The sequence below is a fragment of the Pithys albifrons genome, chromosome 6, assembly GCF_047495875.1.
Source record: "Pithys albifrons albifrons isolate INPA30051 chromosome 6, PitAlb_v1, whole genome shotgun sequence".
Taxonomy (NCBI): domain Eukaryota; kingdom Metazoa; phylum Chordata; class Aves; order Passeriformes; family Thamnophilidae; genus Pithys; species Pithys albifrons.
The window spans coordinates 54220675-54237785 of NC_092463.1; the positions used below are offsets into that span (position 1 = coordinate 54220675).

The 17111-nt window shown below is 41.5% G+C and overlaps 1 protein-coding gene across 2 annotated transcripts in view; it reads right to left on the minus strand.

Moving 5' to 3' along the window:
• Positions 1-3428: 3428 nt before the first annotated feature.
• Positions 3429-17111, minus strand: part of SCUBE2 (signal peptide, CUB domain and EGF like domain containing 2) — a 44167-nt gene continuing 30484 nt past the window's right edge. For both annotated transcript variants that reach the window (XM_071558937.1, XM_071558936.1), the window contains 6 exons: positions 13334-13501; positions 10822-10983; positions 9438-9635; positions 8738-8890; positions 7612-7691; positions 3429-6891 (listed from right to left, as the gene is read on the minus strand). In XM_071558937.1, coding sequence (XP_071415038.1) covers positions 6739-6891; positions 7612-7691; positions 8738-8890; positions 9438-9635; positions 10822-10983; positions 13334-13501 — 914 coding nt within the window. In that variant the 3' untranslated portion in view covers positions 3429-6738. The remainder of the gene's footprint in view (positions 6892-7611; positions 7692-8737; positions 8891-9437; positions 9636-10821; positions 10984-13333; positions 13502-17111) is intronic.

A 17111-nucleotide genomic window follows, 5' to 3' on the forward strand; every position in this document is an offset into this window, starting at 1 on the left:
CTGTTCTCAGCATGGATGAGTCTTTTCAGGGTTTTATTTTTGTAAGTTTGCTGAGAGAATTAGCACCTACAGGAGCCAGGGCACAATAGTTGTGCTATGTAAGCCAGACAGGTCCCCTGAGCACTTTTCTATTTTTAATAACTGGTACCTCTCAGCTTTTCCACACAGCCCCTCACACCAGTACTACATCAGTAACAGCAAACTGGGGGCCACCCAAAACTCACGAGCAGTGTTGTGTCACAGACAGACTTGCCTGCTGGATACAGATACGAAATTCCCAGTTTTCTGAAATGCTTTCTTAATTTCCATTTTAAACGTCACAAAAATCACAGTCTGGTCTCTTACTTTAAGCAGCTTTCCATTGCTGGGTTTTACTCCAGGTAGCACCTCTGGAAGCCAGGTGAGCTGGCATTTTGCAACAGGTCTTCCACTTGGTGACAGCTTCAGAGCCTGATGTACTTGTTCTGTATGCAGTGACATGCAGCTCAATCCCTGGCTCTACATGCATGTGGCTGCCTTGCACCACACTGACAGCAAATAGGGCATGACTAATGGACTTTAGGTACCTCCAAAGGGAAATGCGAGGTGTATTTGAAGCTTCATCGGCTCTTCTACTTAACCCCACCAGGTACCCCTATGTAGAGCACATCACACACACCCTCCCTGGCATCCCACTCCTCCCAAGTTCACACTCTGAACCAGTTTGCTGCCTTTTTTTTGCTTTCCCTCATACATTTCTGCTCAAGAAATTGTATTCTTTGCATTCTCCTTTCACGCTGTTGCACACATGGGTATCTTATTGTCAAATACATACATAATACATATACAAACACACACGCACAGAAATGTGTGTATTTCACATAGTTCTACACTTCTCCATCTCCTGAACTTATTTCCAGATAAAGATCCTCCATCCAACTCAAATCAAGGCTCCTGTCTATGCTTAGTATTTTCTTCCATTTCTTCTAACATAGCAAGAGGGAAAGAATACCCAAAACCACATTCAGGCTACCACTGCTATATTTGACCCAGGCACAGAAGGCTTTCTCTACCTCTAGTCAGGCATAAATATGCCCTATACATAAGTGTTTTGTGGTTGTTTGTAGTGTTCCTGGTATAAGATACAACACCTGAACTAAGAACTTCTAAACAACAAATTGCATCTCAAGTGACCACTTCAGAATAATTCAGTTTCCAATGCAACTTTTTCTTTCCTTAAACTATGAACCCTTTATTTCCTGATCCCCAGAACTGTCACAAATGAGAGATTTCATGACATATTCTTTATAAGTCTACACGGCCTATTGAATAAACTTTCCCATGAAACAAAGATGGCTTCAGATGCATCAGATCAAGCTTAGCAGCTAGCCAATGTGAGGAAGTTTCCTTAATGAATTCTGTATTTATAGACATGTTCAAGAAAGAAAAAATTTCAAGGTCATCCTTTCCAAACTCTTTTTTCATTGTGTACTAAACTGGAAACTACTACTCTTAGTAAAAACTTCACTAATATACACATTTTTAAAAAGAGAAATATCCTTTTTTTAACACTTAAAATGATTTAATAAGGTAGTTTAAAAGAAGAACATGCAGAAAGTCATACACAGTTTGCACTGACTTGGAGGAAAAACTAAATTAACTTACCTACAGAGCAAAATGTGTCCTTGAATTCTCTAACTCCTGTTTTCCCCACAGGTGTACCATTTGCATCACAGCTCATGGGTGTTCTACAGTGCCAGCAGAATGTATGTTGTGGAATTCAGAGTTCCACAAGAGACAATGAAAATCTGCTTGTAAGCAAAAGAATTGTTCAAACTAAATGGGCAGTAGCAAGAGGTGCGGAAGGACAGGCTGGTTCCAGGAATCCCCACACACAAACCTACTTGTAGCAGCCCTGAGTTTGGCTCAAGCTCTTTAAGAAGTACTTGTTTGTCTCCTCCAGGAGCAACCTTGCACAAGCACTGTTTGAATGTGTCGGCATTCAAAGGAAGAGTGGAAATATATATACATTTTAATTGTGACAGGTTTTGCATTCCACATCTATTGCCTTTAGGATGTCATCTATATGCATGATAGAAGAAGCATTTGCATTTAAGCTTATTTAATGCAGAAATATTTGTGGAGCACTATGCTTGCATTCTGTTAGAAAGGATTATCATAATACCATTCTGCTTACCCACATCAGACCTCCTCTGATTCCTTGGATTTAAATAAGCTTCAAGTCTTGCTTTATACATTTTGCTTTTAAGTATTTCTATTATGTAAACACTCAAAGGTCTCTGTCAGAATTTCAGCTCCCACTGTTGTGGGAGTTCACAATATAGTTGATGTTGCCATTCCCTATCCCGGAGGGGATCTGAGCAGTCGTGTCCGTCACTGCAGTCTAGCACTGGCAACATTCACAACATCAGCAAGAATACCCAAATAACAGTTTTCTGCTGTGATTAGCCTGTATTCATCATACTTTTCCATGACCTCTATATTCCTGTATGTCATTTACTCTGCTGTCTTTTCCACATAAACCAATGTCACCTTTCTCCAGCAAAGAGCTGAATTACACAGTTGTACCTTCCAAAACCACACCAAAGGAGCCTGGGTGGCTACATTCAGTGTAGTACAGATCAGTCCTTGTCCCTGTGATCAAAGGAAGCTAAGGGTCAAATAAGCAATTGAATAAATTAAGGAGAAGGTATTGGGATTACTTCTATAAATTTGACAGACTTACTACAACCAATAATCTCAACATACCAACAAATCCCCAAACCCAGAAAAACAGTATTAAAAATTATTATTATAGATTGACTCATTTACCGTTTCCTAGGACTTAATTCTATCTTTTAATTCTAAGAAATGAAGAAAATAAATTTAATGACACTGTGATGTAACCTTAAAATATTCAGGGAACTTGTGTCTTAACACAGGTTTTTTCTTTGTTTTCTTAATTTGGGGTTTTTAAAAATTAATTTTAGGTTTAAACAAGGTGGTTTACTTGTTTGGGGTCTTTTTGTGTGTTTTTTTTTAGGGAAAATAATCAGATTAATCCACAAAGTAATAAAATACTTTTGAGTTAAACTTTAAGTTGTTTATTCTGTCTTCATACATCCTGTTACAACAGACCAATTGACTCCACCTTATTATATATGAGGCATTTTTAGAATAATTATTAGAATAAATACCAGGATAATTCTGATATTATATTAGCCAGAATTGTGTGCCCTGCTACATATGTGAAGAATTGTATCTTTATGGGTATAGATGCAGGTGAATAATATATTATATGAAACAGAATGCTATGGTAAGCAGATGGTCCCAGGATAAAGTCTATCTGGTGTGCAACAACTTGCTACACAACCATTAATTTTGTCACAATACTATTATTTAGCACAGCAAAGATAACTAAAAGTATTACCCAAGAACTTCATGCAGCTAAAATTCACTGGTTTATTTCTCTTTTCAAGAGTAACAGTCTGAAACATTTTACATTAATTTACAACCATGAAAAAGATCTTTATGCTTATCTCATATAGATGACATTCAGTCATCCAGTTAACACTAGTTATTATTTCAAAATTTAAATCTTGTTTAAAAGGATAAACATCTTTTGAATCATTTGTTGCCAAAACACAACAGTCTACAACCACACAGAAAGTAGAAATTAAAATTTCTACAGAGCCACTACCATCACTATGAAGATACAATGTCAAGTGTTTACAACATTCCACAAGTGATCACTTCTCCCAGCATTTAAGAGAGTAAAAATTCCCTCTTCACTTCTTACTGTACACACAGGGACTACAGTAAAAGGGTAAATTTTTATTCATAATGTTAGATCAAGAATAACAGAAGTGCTTCTGAATCATTTACTTTTAATGTAGAAAAGAAACAGGGCTGTGAAACAATAAGGATTCTTCTCCAGGAAAAGGCAGGTTTTCTCCTCGGCCTCAGACCATACACCACATGTATACACTCCTCTCCTTACACAGACAGCAGCAAAAATGGCTTGTGCTGATGGGGCAACAGAGAAGCAGAGCTGAGATCCACGGCGAGCCATGGGTTCCAGGCAGCCATGCAGAGCTGGAGCAGTGGGACTACAAAAGGAGGTGTGGTACAACAAAAACCCAGAGCTCCAATCAGTAACTCACTCACAGAGCAAGAGAGCCTCGTTTCACCAGTTAGAAACATTTGAATGTCTTGTCTGAACCCTCGTTGAAACCAATCACTGATTTGGGCATCACTCAGCAACATGTAACAGAACCGTTCAGATCTGTAGCCTTCCTAAGAGGGAACACAGCAAGAACTGTCCTTCTTCCCTTGGCAGTGAGCACACACAGACCACAGCAAAGCCATTCTGCTGGGCTTGGACCAAAGCTGGCACACCGTGTTCCTCTCCCCACAGTGCCCCACCACTAGAGCACAACTGCAGCACCTCAGCCACCTCAGAGTGCTCCTCTGCCACACAGAGGTGCCTGGTAGGTCTCACTGACATGCTGCATCTGGTGTGGGAAGCCTCAAACAGCAGAAGGGTAAGAGCTCTGCAGCCAGAGGGAAACTCTTGGAATACCTGCCTGGGATCTCCCCACCACAGTAAGTACACTTTCACCATAGATGCAGCAAAGCCTCCTCACTACCTTTCCTCCTGTTTTGGCATTCCTCAGCCATTCCTCTCACCAATCATACTGCCTCATACCTTTTCCCAGAAAAGCCCTGTCCTCCCTCCCCACAAAGGCAGCAGGGACGTCTCCTCCTGCCTCACTCCTCCTGCCAAAGTCCATTTGCTTCTTTTGCTGGAGGCCTAGCAGCCCTGTTGCTGGAATGGGCATTCACCATCCTGCCACAGAAATCCACTAGCACCTGCTGGAGCCCCAGCGCAGCCAGTCAGGACACAGCTCTCCCTCTCTTAGTGGCAGAACAAACCATTTTCCTCCTCTGCCCAGACCATGGCAATTCTTCCACAGCAGTAGCAAGAGGAACAGTGTCACACTGCCCCATCCTGAGATGCTCTGCTCCCCAGCTGTGGCCAAAGCCATTGCCCCTCCCATCACACCATGGCCAAGACCTGTCCTTACCACACACGGGCTGCATTGCCTCACGTGCCACAAAGCGGGGCTGCCATGGCATGGCAGCTCAGCAAGGCTGCATTTGGGAGCACACATTTGCCCCCAAAAATGTAGGGAAGAGATTCAGACCCCAGCTCTTGATGAGGGTTTCCTGTGTCACTCTGTGGACATGGTATTATTCACATACAACAGCTAAATACCACATACCAAGGCAATGCAACCCAGAAGATCTGACTCCACACCCTAGGGAAGGAAGCATTTGTCCTGGCTACCCTGTGAAGTGTCAATACCTTTCCTAAGGTGGCACAAAGAGGGAGTTTGGTGCCGACTGCACCCCTTGGCATGGCCAGTGACCAAAAGGCAGAAGTCATAAGTCCATTTCCAAATGTGTGCGACTGCAGCCAGCTCCCTTCAGGGAAGAAGGTACACTATTATGATTGCACAGCCAGAGGACATGTAAGTGTGGACAGAAAAGCACTGAGACATTTTGGTCAACACAGTTCTCCTTACAGGTCCTCTCAGAAGAGCTTTCTCTCAACACAGAAAACACAACCTGAGGAAAAGGACACAAAGTTTGGAAATCTTGAACAGCATACAACTTCTGTAGCCACAGTCTGGCTGAGTCATTGTATCTCTCCTTTTCTCCAGCCAGACAGGGAAAGCAGCTCTTCTCTGCTCAACAAGGCAAGATGCTCAGACAAGGTAAGGAATACAAGGGTCTAGGTTCACACAAGAACCTTATCCAGGTTTAAACAGTGATGTACAAAAGCACAATCTATGCCAAGCCTGCATTTAAAATGAGGCTTCTGTGTTCAACTGCAGGTGCTCAGAGGACAGAGTTTTACACTACTTGGAAGATGCCTTGCGCCGTGCCAGATCTATGCTCAGGAACAGCACTGGGATTTAGCAAAGAATCTGATCTGTTTTAACAGTTGTAGACAGCCCACAATGGAAGTGTCCAGCAGGTCAGGGCCTGTTTTCCATTGCTGTGGTGCCCTTGGTTTATTCTGGTATACCTCCATTTAAACAAATAGGTCGTTAGCATGGACACGGCGTGAGCCAGACCCCAAACACTCAAGCTAGTATTCAACCCTTTGGTTATTCCTCCATATGCCTCAAACAACATACAGTTCAGAGAAAAATTACACCTTGTGCAATTCTTGGACTCACTCGTTTGATTTAAAACTATGTCAGTCTTAGCTCTGAATTTCCTGCATAGCAAAAGTTAAGAGAGAGACATCAGTCCCGTTCTCACTTTCACTGAGACCAAATATGAATCCAGCTTTGTTGAGGTAACATGCATTAATGGCAGCCCAGGGGTCATCCCAAACCACACTACTTAGCCTGTCTGTCCTCATTAGCTTTTAGTCACCGATGAAGCAACAGGGCAGAGCTCTACAAACTTCTGCTTGGCACCATTCAGTTACAGAAATTATGGGAAGTCTAATTCAGAGACCCGTAAAGTATCCTTGGTACCCAAAAGGTATTACCTGGAAAGGAATCAAAATTCTGTTCACCAAAATATTTATATTAGCTGAAAAAGCCAAACTCTGCCAAGAACGGAGCTGGCGAGCTTCTCTGGAGTGTCTCTGCCAGTGTGTGAAACACAGAAAGCACCCCCACCTACCACAGCCCCTCTGTGCGTGCCCAGGGCTGGTTTAGCTTTTAAGTACAGTGCCAACTATTTGTAAGGCCTCAAAAATCTGGAAACTTTTGAGCGCAGCAGCCGAATGAAGGATCTTGGGAACATCTCTCTTGACTCTTGGGCTGTGTACTTGAAGTAGTTCTGTGGATGTGCCAGCACGTCAAACAATGCTTTTATCAGCTTCTTGTCCTAGAAAAAGGAAAGCAGACTTTGCAGTAATTCCAGAGAGGACTTAAGGTCAGTATTACCAAAGTTTAATGACGTTTAACTCATAAAAGATTATGGGCATTTTACTTTTCAAGTACTAAGGTTTGGAAACTGATGGAGCAAGACTGACATTCAGGCCCCAGGGAAGTCACTGGAGTTTCACATTAACAGCACCAGGATTCCTTCCCTCCTTATACTTCCAAAAACAACAAACAAACAAATCACAAAAACTCACACATGATCTGATATCCAGCAAAATGAAGGTTTACTTGGGATGACATGCACTCAACTTGACTATACAAGTCCACTACCCCAGGTCAGAGGAATCCTCAGAGATATTATTCGCCTTTGCTAATATACAGGCTACAAGTAGCAGCACCAAGTGCTTACTCAAGAAATTAAATGCCATGTCCCTCAATTCACTCCACTGCTTCCTTTCAGCACAGTCTACGTGAGGCTCAAGGGGCTATTGTTCCCACAGATTTCCCTTGTACGCTTGATCCACCTTAAATACCCCTGGGCAAAGGGTCTCATGTCCATTGCTCTGCCTAATCAGGATCTGCTGACTGACCCCATTTCCCTAGAGCAGCATAAGTCTAATGCATCAAGGAACAGACCTGATGCAGAGCAGGAAGCAAACTCACTCGCACAAAATAATGTCATTTTCAATCAAAACCAACATGTTTAGTGGAAGGAATGTACCTTAAGTATTTCTTGATGATTTTCAGATGCATAAAGTCTACCATCTCGAACAATGTCTTCTATTAGTTCTTGGTAATCCTCTATGGGGAATGCACAAGAGAGTAACTTGCAGGTTCACTTTCATACTCAATATTTCCTTTGGTTACACAGGTAAAACCTACCCCTAGAAGACCCAGTGGTACTTGGCCCTCATATTAGCAGGCAGAAAATATTCCAAATGCTTTTCTGTAAAGAAACTGCAAATACTATTTACTATGAAAATAGTATACTCTGCTGAGGTGCTCAAAAACAAAAGAAATAATAAAGCACCTAAGATTGTGGTGCATACTGTAACCAAGTAACCTGATTCAAACCAACTGCACTGCAGGAACCCATCTGTAAACACCCACAACTTGCTACTGACTTTCTTCTACAGGAAGAATGGGGAAAAAAAAGAGTAAGAGGAAGCTTTCTTAAAAGGCAAGCCCCTTGGTCAACCAAAACTTTAAATACTTCAAAGGGAGACATCTGCCCTGGGAAATTAATTATCCACTGTTGATGAAACTCTGCAGACCACAGCAAAGATGACTCCTTTACAATTAATCCAGTGTGAACAGAGCACACAATATCACTTCACTTGTGCTGAAGTGCAAAGCCTCAGCTCCAGTTTCACTGCTGGTGATTCTGAGAAGAACAAGGTGAAAATATTTCCCCTCAAGATTCTTTTCAATATAGATATTTTTCTATCTGGTACTAGATCACAAATGGTGGCAGCAAAACGATAAATCTGAGGCACTTGGGCTCTGCCTACTTTCTAATTCTATTGCCATATGAAGCAACCCAGAACTGGGAAGGCACAAAAGTGCAAAAAAAAATAGATTCTTGTTCTGAGCTCAGCAATTTGCAGGCCAGAAACCAGAACCCCACCTCTTTCTTTAGGTCTGTGGAAGACTGGAAACACAGTGGCACTTATGACCGCAGTGCAATGCAGAATTCCTTGAACTAGATTTAAATGAAAACATCTACTGGAAGCAGCCCATAGTGACACTGCTGAGAGCATGGGGCTACGCTGTTGCTTAGGGAGTGGAGTTCTGCACTGCTGCAGCTGCACTGGTCCACATAGGCTCAGCTGCTCACACCCACTTACCATCATACGTTACATAAGGAACTTGGAATCCTTTGGCACTGTTCCCTTCATTCGACTTGAACTGGATCCACAATTTCTTAGACCTAGAAGTGAAAGCTATAGGGCGTTCGTAGGTTTGGCAAGTTTCATATGTGGTCACTGAGTTGGAAGCGGCTTTCAAAGAAAACACACAATAGGCAGTTATCTGACAATGTTTCATACTAACAAACAATTAGAAAATAGGTTACACTAGCATGACAAAAATTATGGCTGGATTTAAAGAAAATTCCTCAAAATGTGGTGGACCATCAATGAGTGCCTTCTTAGTCAAGGAATACCTTCCCTCTTCCTAAAATATATTCTACTGTTTGAAGAATATGCCTATACTAGAAACTGAAACTCTTTATTCAGGCACCTACAGGGGATTGGCAAGTATCTCCTCTTTCCTAATCTGGGCTAGAACTGCTCAACATAATGCATGGCTAGTTAGCTTGAACCATCTACTTGTTCTTAACGACTTCTCAGAGTTCACTGATATATCATAGCCTTGCACCCTTGCTTCACCCAAACCTATGGAGCAGCATTACCAAACAGGACTTCTCAATCTGCTATTTAAAGAAATTTCTCCTCCTAAGTAGACGCCAGCCAGGCTACATTTAGTTTACATGAATAGAAATGTGAGAAAACTGTGTTGCCTGTGTTGTAGATATTTCAGACTTACAACTTTTTCTCATCACCAGGTAGTCTCCACACTCATCTTCTATAGGTAGAAATATTTCCGGAACCACAATCAGAATACGGCGCTTTGGTGGTGGGTTAATGTTCCAAGTGCATTCAGTGTTTGCGGGGTAGTCCCCAGGATAGTTTGGTGATTCAATATATCCAGTGTAATCTCCCAGTTCACCTCCACACTGCCTGTCTGAAAAAGCAACATGGTATACAAGACAAGGAAAAGGGAGGGCATCCTACAGCTCCCCTGCAGCCACCGTCAGGAACAGTACACAGGTGACAGACATGTACACTTTTCTGTTTGCACCTGGTGCAGGTACAGTTCTCTTGGCCAGCTTCACTTCACTCCTGCTTCTGCTGGGGTGTTTTCATCGGTGTTGAGACTTAAAAACACAGACTAGTCCCTGTTAATAAAGCAGGTGCTATCGGCACAGCCATAGCCAAGCAGCAAGGCAGCTGTAGGAGGGCACTGAAATGGGAAAGCAAGGATGCTCCACTTGTTCGTACCAGGCAGAACACTTTTATACAAGTACCAGCTGAGGTCAAACTGGAGTCTGAGGTGCTCTGTTCAGGCACCATGCCAGAAGCAGCACAAAACAGGGAGTATAGCAGGCCTTTTCTCTGCACAAATCAGTATAGATGGCAGTAACAGAGGGTAAACTCCAGTGTAGGATGCTTTGTCAGTGCTCCCCAACTCTGCACAGCCACAAGGGTTTGGGCACTACAGCACTCTGACATTGATGTGTGGCTGTGACATGTCCAGGGAATGGATTCCTCAAGTGAGAGACATTCAGTCTCCAGAAACACATTTCTGTGTAGATATGTGTACAAATGTCTGTGTGTATTTAAGTGTCTCCAGAGGTGGTTCTGAGCAGTCACCTCTCTGGTCTCTATCTTCCCTCTTTAATTTACTCTCAGCTTCCCACACTACAGCTACCATAAATCTAGAACAGTGGTTCTATTTGTAATTGCCTCTTTGAAAGGCTGTTATTAAGATGAAATGGTTACTAGAGCTATTAAGTTTTGTGAGCCAGCTTCCATTCCTTTTAATAGGAGGGAAAAAAATCAGGGTGTCAAGAACACAAACTCTGCTACATGAGGGGGAAAAAAGATTTAATAGCAAGACCCTGAGCAACCCAGCATCAACTGGCAAGACACAATCATCACTTACCATACAATAATGATGGAATCAGTCAGCAGAAATGGTCTCTCATAGACCTCAGTAAGTCATGTGGGGTGAGATGCAGGCAGGCAGCAAAAGAGAAGCAACACCTCTGCCTTCTCTCCAAGTCCCTAGAGCAAAGCTAAGTTTTGCCCTTAGTGCCACTCAGAACATTAATGGTAAGAGACCATCAAAACCATCTTCCCATACTTACTTTTGCACTGTGTTATATTTGTTGACCCATCAAAATCAGTAGTGGTGTTTCCAGGGCATGCAATGCAGTAATTTTGTCCAAACTCAGGCTGGTATGTCCCAACTGCACAGCGAATACACCGATGAGTTGTGGTATTATAAAAATGGCCAGGTGAACACTGGACTGGACAGTAATTAAATATGAATCATGGTTAAAAGAGCGGCAGTAGCATACTAGAATATGACTTTATAGATTTGCATATGACCTAGGATAATTTCAGCAACTGAAATGCCATATTCATCAACTATGAGGGTAACAAAGCAGAGGTAATTGAACAAATTTCAGTTTATCAGGTCATTCTGTGCAAGTTCAGAATTCCCAAATGCAATCCAATAGAGCAGTTCTGTGTGAAAGCAGCAACAAAAGATATGGAAGAGTGAGTATAACCACCACAATTTGGTAAGAAGGACACCAAGTAGAATAGCATGTTACCAAATGGTTTAGCCACAGACATTTGACTTGAAGATGAACTGTATGTGGAAATACTAACCAAACTGTCCCTGCCTGCTCATGCCAAGCAGCATGTACAGTGTTGCTGCTGCATCCTAGGAAAACCCTGAGACCAGCTCAGCCCAAGCAGAGGTGAGAGGTGCTGGTCCTGGTCCTCTACAAAGGGCACATTGCATCAATATTAGTGATTAAACTGGTATATTGCCACCCTTTCTCATGATCCCATCTTTCAAAAACAGGCTCTGCCTCACGTTACTGTCACCTCCACCAGATCTGCTGCTACTTTATTTCATTACATCACATCATCATCATCATGTTAGCAGATCCATGAGCTGTAGCACCTCATGTACCACCAAAGTGAGGCCCTATTCCAACACACCAATGCTTACATAAACACAACAGATTTTAAGGAAGTTTTGGACATCAGATAGACAGATAGATATGGGAAAACAATTTCTAGCGGACATATAAATTTTTATCTAGTTCCCTGCATGCAGACAAGAAAATTTCCTTCTCTCACTGAAGTCTGAGAATACACGACTCCAAACACTTTTGTTTACATCTCTAATTTGTAGCTTTTCATTTGATTTCGCTTAGCTATTCTGCACCTATGCCCATCATCAACTATACTGAAGCCTAACAGAAAGCAGTCAGGAGCATCAGACATATGTTATCTTTGCTCTTAACTCCATTACTATTTTGCTTCTTTTTCCTTGTGGAGCTAGGAAAAAAAATATTTTCCTATTCCTTTTACCTCATTTGGCAAGTTTACCTCTCTCAGCTCAACATCAAAATAATTTACTTTCTAATATCAAATGGAGTTTTCTGTGCTGCACAGTCCCTTATTTTCTATTCCTTTTAAGTTCTGCTTGCTCCTAAATAATGCTGGTCTTGTTGAGCTTTGTGAATTAGCTCAGCCTGGAGTCCTTCCCTATGTGCTGCCCCAGTCCAACTGCCTCAGATACAAGTTCCAAATAGTTCTTGCATCTGTGATTCCATGTCTCATGTGGCCTCTTCCACATGCAAATTCCTGAGCTCTTCATTCCAGTTAACAGAAAAAGTTTCTTTAATCTCCACTCCAATTTGAAAACTGAACCTAATTTATAGACTTGTTTCTGTTTATATTAAATAAAATGGAGATCAGTTCCTCTTATCTTGATCCAAAGTTTTTAGCAGGGTTTTCTAGTACTTCAATTTTTCAAAGTTAAGTATGAAACAACAGTATGAGTGGATTCAGTGATTCTTCTCCAAAGAAATCTATTAGATATCACACTATTACTGGTAACATTAATTCTTCAACAATATTGCAAAATTCTTATATGTTGCAATTCTCAATAGTAAACATATCTTAACTGACACAAGACATATCTTCTAATCCAAACCACACCAAATGTTTGCATCAGAATGTTATTTCCACCCCTTATTTTCATTCTGCAGCAGTAAATTTTCTATTATGACTTTTTTCTCAGGTGATTTTTGTAAGTAGTTTTCTTTTACCCATGCTTTAGCTTTAGGACATTGAGCAAGCCATTATACTGATGAACATTTCATCTCTCTCCATCAACACATACATTTATCACCATTTTCAAAGACAATTTTATAGCTCCCTTTAAGCTTTTTAGATTTTTGAAACCAAAGATGCTAACAAAAAGTCATCATTTTTAAAGATATGATCCCCCTTTGATTTTCACTCCCATAGTGAAGACCTTGGGAGCTGATTGCATGTCAGCTCCACTGTGATCAAATTTAGAGGGCTGTCTGAGGTGTCACAGGGTTAAGCTGAATCCTCACTTTTTAGGTATAGCCCAAGGCACTCAGGCCAGTTTCTCATTATGAACATGGAGAAACTATTTTCTTACTTATTACCCCTTCAGGAGTGAAATCCCCTCCTTTATGTTTTTCATGGTGCTGCTGCACTTAAAACCCAAAATGTCAATAAGTGGTCTTGATTTTTGTCTTGAGACTTATTCTTCCTGTTGTTCCTTTATATGACTCTTCACAGATAACATCAGCTTGACCTTACCTTTGGTCTCACAGTCCTGAAACAAGGATGCACCGCTATGTCTTGTTGTTAGACCTCCTCCGCAAGGAAAGCAGGATACTCTCCCAGCTTCGGGCTGGTATGTTCCAAGGGGACATGGCAGACATGGTTTGAAGCCGTCAGGAGAATATTCACCTGGTGAGCACTGATCTAGGAGAAGAAGGACACATTTGCTTCAACCTGTACATTATAGATGAAGGTGTGTTAGTGAGCCAGCACAGGATCCAAACCCCCATGGTGAAACTGCTCTCCTCCTCACTTGGGAAGTGGGAATCAGACACCAGTGCTGGTGAGCTCCTCTGTGAGCTGCAAGGCCACACTGGACACTCAGCCCATCCAGTGCTCTCTGCCCATCTGTACATTGCAATTGTGTTGTGAATACCTCTTCTTTCTAGCTAAGGAGCTCTTGGACTCCTTCCAAATGAAATAATTTAGTACTGAACCTAAGATGCCAAAAATGTACTTCCAGATCTCTGTAAGTATTTTAATCTTAATGTTATTGAATATTCATACTTCATGACCTTTAGCATTACTGGATTGTGCAAGAACCTCGAGCGCAACAAGTAATTGTGCAAATTCACTAAACGAAACATTATGCATTCCTCAAAGATGTTCCTCAAAGCAGAAATATTCTTGCCATTCTGCTGATACTGGATCTTGGATAATCATTATCTGTGCACTGGTTTGCTGTGTTCTGCATGGTGCATAGATAGCACTTAATTCAATCAGACTGACTTAACGTAAAATACACACCTCAATATTATCTTACAAGCCCAGTAATATTTATGAGTATCTTTGAAAAGTTCCGGTTTTCAAACTTTTCACAAAAGATCTGGCTTCAGTGCCAGTTATTTAATAATTACTCTGTCCTGGAAAGGTACAAAACACTGTTGCAGTTGTTCAGCTGTGCTGAAAAATTCTGTCCTTTTAAGACCTGTTACGATAATAAACTGTTAGTTTTGGTTTATAGCTCAAATAAATCATTCAGTGAATAGCTGTTTTGTTAGGAAGTTAAATTGGCCTTGGCTTCATTTCAGGATATATGACTAACAACAAGCAGGGCATTAACTACCGGTCATGATCAATGACGAAGAGTTGTGTTTATGGCTGATACACTGAGTGGAACAGTGAGTGTTCCTCTTTAGCATAAAAATAAAATACAGCAGGTTAAGCAATGCTCTGTAGCTTATCAATGAAAGCTTGTGAGAAAGTCTTAGCTCTTGGTTCTTTTTCCACCACACATCACTTCTGCCCTCATAAGGACACACATTCATTTGCTCCCACACTTTTCAAGCCTTTCTCCATTTTATAAACATTCCTACAGAACACTCATCTCTGTACACTTTGTGCACTTTAACAAACATGAATGAATTAAGGCTTTCATTGCAGCACTCCTAATAAGGTAAGGAAAGAGCACTATTTATAATTCCATGACAAGGAAAGACAATCAAGGTTAGTAAAAGTGATTTTGAGAAGTGGCTACTGACTTCAGAAAGCTAGAAGAAATTGAAAGACCAGTGCAAATCTCCTTCCCTCAAAAAACTCTGTAGCTCTATGAGAAATTCATGCTCTGAGTGGCCTCACTAGAAACTATCTGCTCTCCACTATCTCCCCTTAGCCTGTCTTTTTCCATTCATTTTAATCACAAGTCAAGTTTGGAGTAGTTGGTTGTGGTTTTTTTTACACTTAGAAGAGGGTGTATTTCTGTTGTGTGTTGTGAAGAAAATGCTACTTTAAATTGACCATACAAATTCAATCTTAGAACTGTACTTCAGGTTTCCTGAACTTGCTCAAAGTCCAGCATAACAGTAGTACAGCTATTAGAGCTCAAAGGAAACCCACCCCCAGCAGGAATCAAACACACCACTCATGGAAATGTCACATTTGAGAACTTATCCCATCAGATCTCTCTTGACAACTTTATTATCTGCAGCTTACTGGCCTTGACACCACATGTTGTAAAATTGTAGAGTTCCCTGCAGAACAAAAGTGAGTTCTTCTAAATCTTCCAGAATTATTTAGCAAAGTGTGTAATTTTTGAAAATTTGCATTGAGGAAATAAACTTAAAAATACTTCCTCAGACATCATTGAGATCCTCAAGATGCAGTGCATGACTGAACTCTGAGAGGAAGAGAAAGACAGGGCAGAAGCATCCAGTGGTCTGTTTCTGTGCCTTAACTCCACACTGAGCTCCAGTTAATTTTTGGTTTCCAGGATTCTGAGCACCAGGGAAAGAGTAACAACTTATTTATTCTTCCTCATCCTGATAAGTTTTGTGAGGGCAGAAACCACAACTTTCTCATTCCCCATCACAGTACATACACCCACTTCAGCTAACAACAAGAAAAAAAATATCTGATCACTAATGTTTTGTTTCTGTGGGTTCAAAGCCAACATACGAGGCCAGCTGCTGGATTGCTACAGAAAGTGCAAGGTGATAGACTATGGTTACATGAGTATTAGATCTGGTCAGCTGTTCTGCAATGTGGCAGTTTCTGTGTACTGAGAGAAGGCTGATATTAATCTGAGGTCAATTAAGTTGTACTGTAGCTACATTCCAACTGCTTCAGGCCCCATTTTCCACTTGCTCCAGCTGTCCCAGGGATGCACCATGGCAGGTCAGCAGGATGGTGGGCTATACCTGTGACATTCCCCATAGGAGAAACACAGGCTGAGACACTGAAAGGCAGGAACTGTGCAAAATCAACCTGGGCCAAAACAAAATTCTTCTGTTAGATCTGAACCAATCAAGTATTTCTTTTTGATTTTCCTAAAAGGTATCAACAAGAGAAAGAAAACTGTGATTAAAAAGAAAGAAAAAGCTAACTAGCTACCGCCACTGTAAGAGGGTGTTCAAAACCAGCTGAAAACAGCTGTGTACAGTGTGGTGGTTACAGCCATGCACTAGCTTGGAGAAAAAAGGAGTACAGAGGCCAGGCTGGCCCAACATAGAAAGCCATGTACTGCCTCCCCAGCTCTTTCAGTATGAATTGCAGCTTAAAATGAAGAATATCTGCTTGGGCAACAGCATCTTGCTGGAGGAAAAAAAGGCTGACAGAGGAGTCCAGCTGGATGAGCAAGGGGCTTGCTCTGTGCCCACAGCACTTGGCATCACAGGACAGCACCACCCCAGCTGGTCACTCTCTGCTCTGAAATCACTGCTCATCCTTAGCAGAGCCCCAGCGTGTGGAAGGGCCTTCCAAGACAGAGCAGGTGAGGGCAACAATGAGTGCTTTTACAACAGGGGTGACTGGCTTATGAAGCAGCATATCTTTCTTCTGAAACACATCAAACACTCCAAGCTTTGATAGATCCTGTGTGCATATGAGCAAAGAGGTCAGTACATCCAGATACAGATGCAGCTATTTACAGCCTAACAAATACTAATTATTCAGTGCAAATATTAGAATTCCTTCATGTCAAAGTTTTAATGTCTCAGGCTCTCACATATATCAGTTACTTCACATGACTACATCAAACCAAGTTCTTCAGAGTAGTACAAGTGTCCAGAGAATTTGATCCACAAACACATTCCCTGTAAAGTGCTCCAAGCTCCTCCTCATCTTCCACCTAGAAATGTTTCAAACACAGGCCAGTCATCCAGCCACACTGGAATACTGAGCAGGTGTAATGAGGAAAGCCAGTTTAGAAGCTCACAGTATTCACCAGGGCCTACTTTAGCATAACAAATAGACTTGGTGTAAGATTCAGTTATAGTAACATTAATTATAGGGCCATTATTTCAATGCAGAAATCATT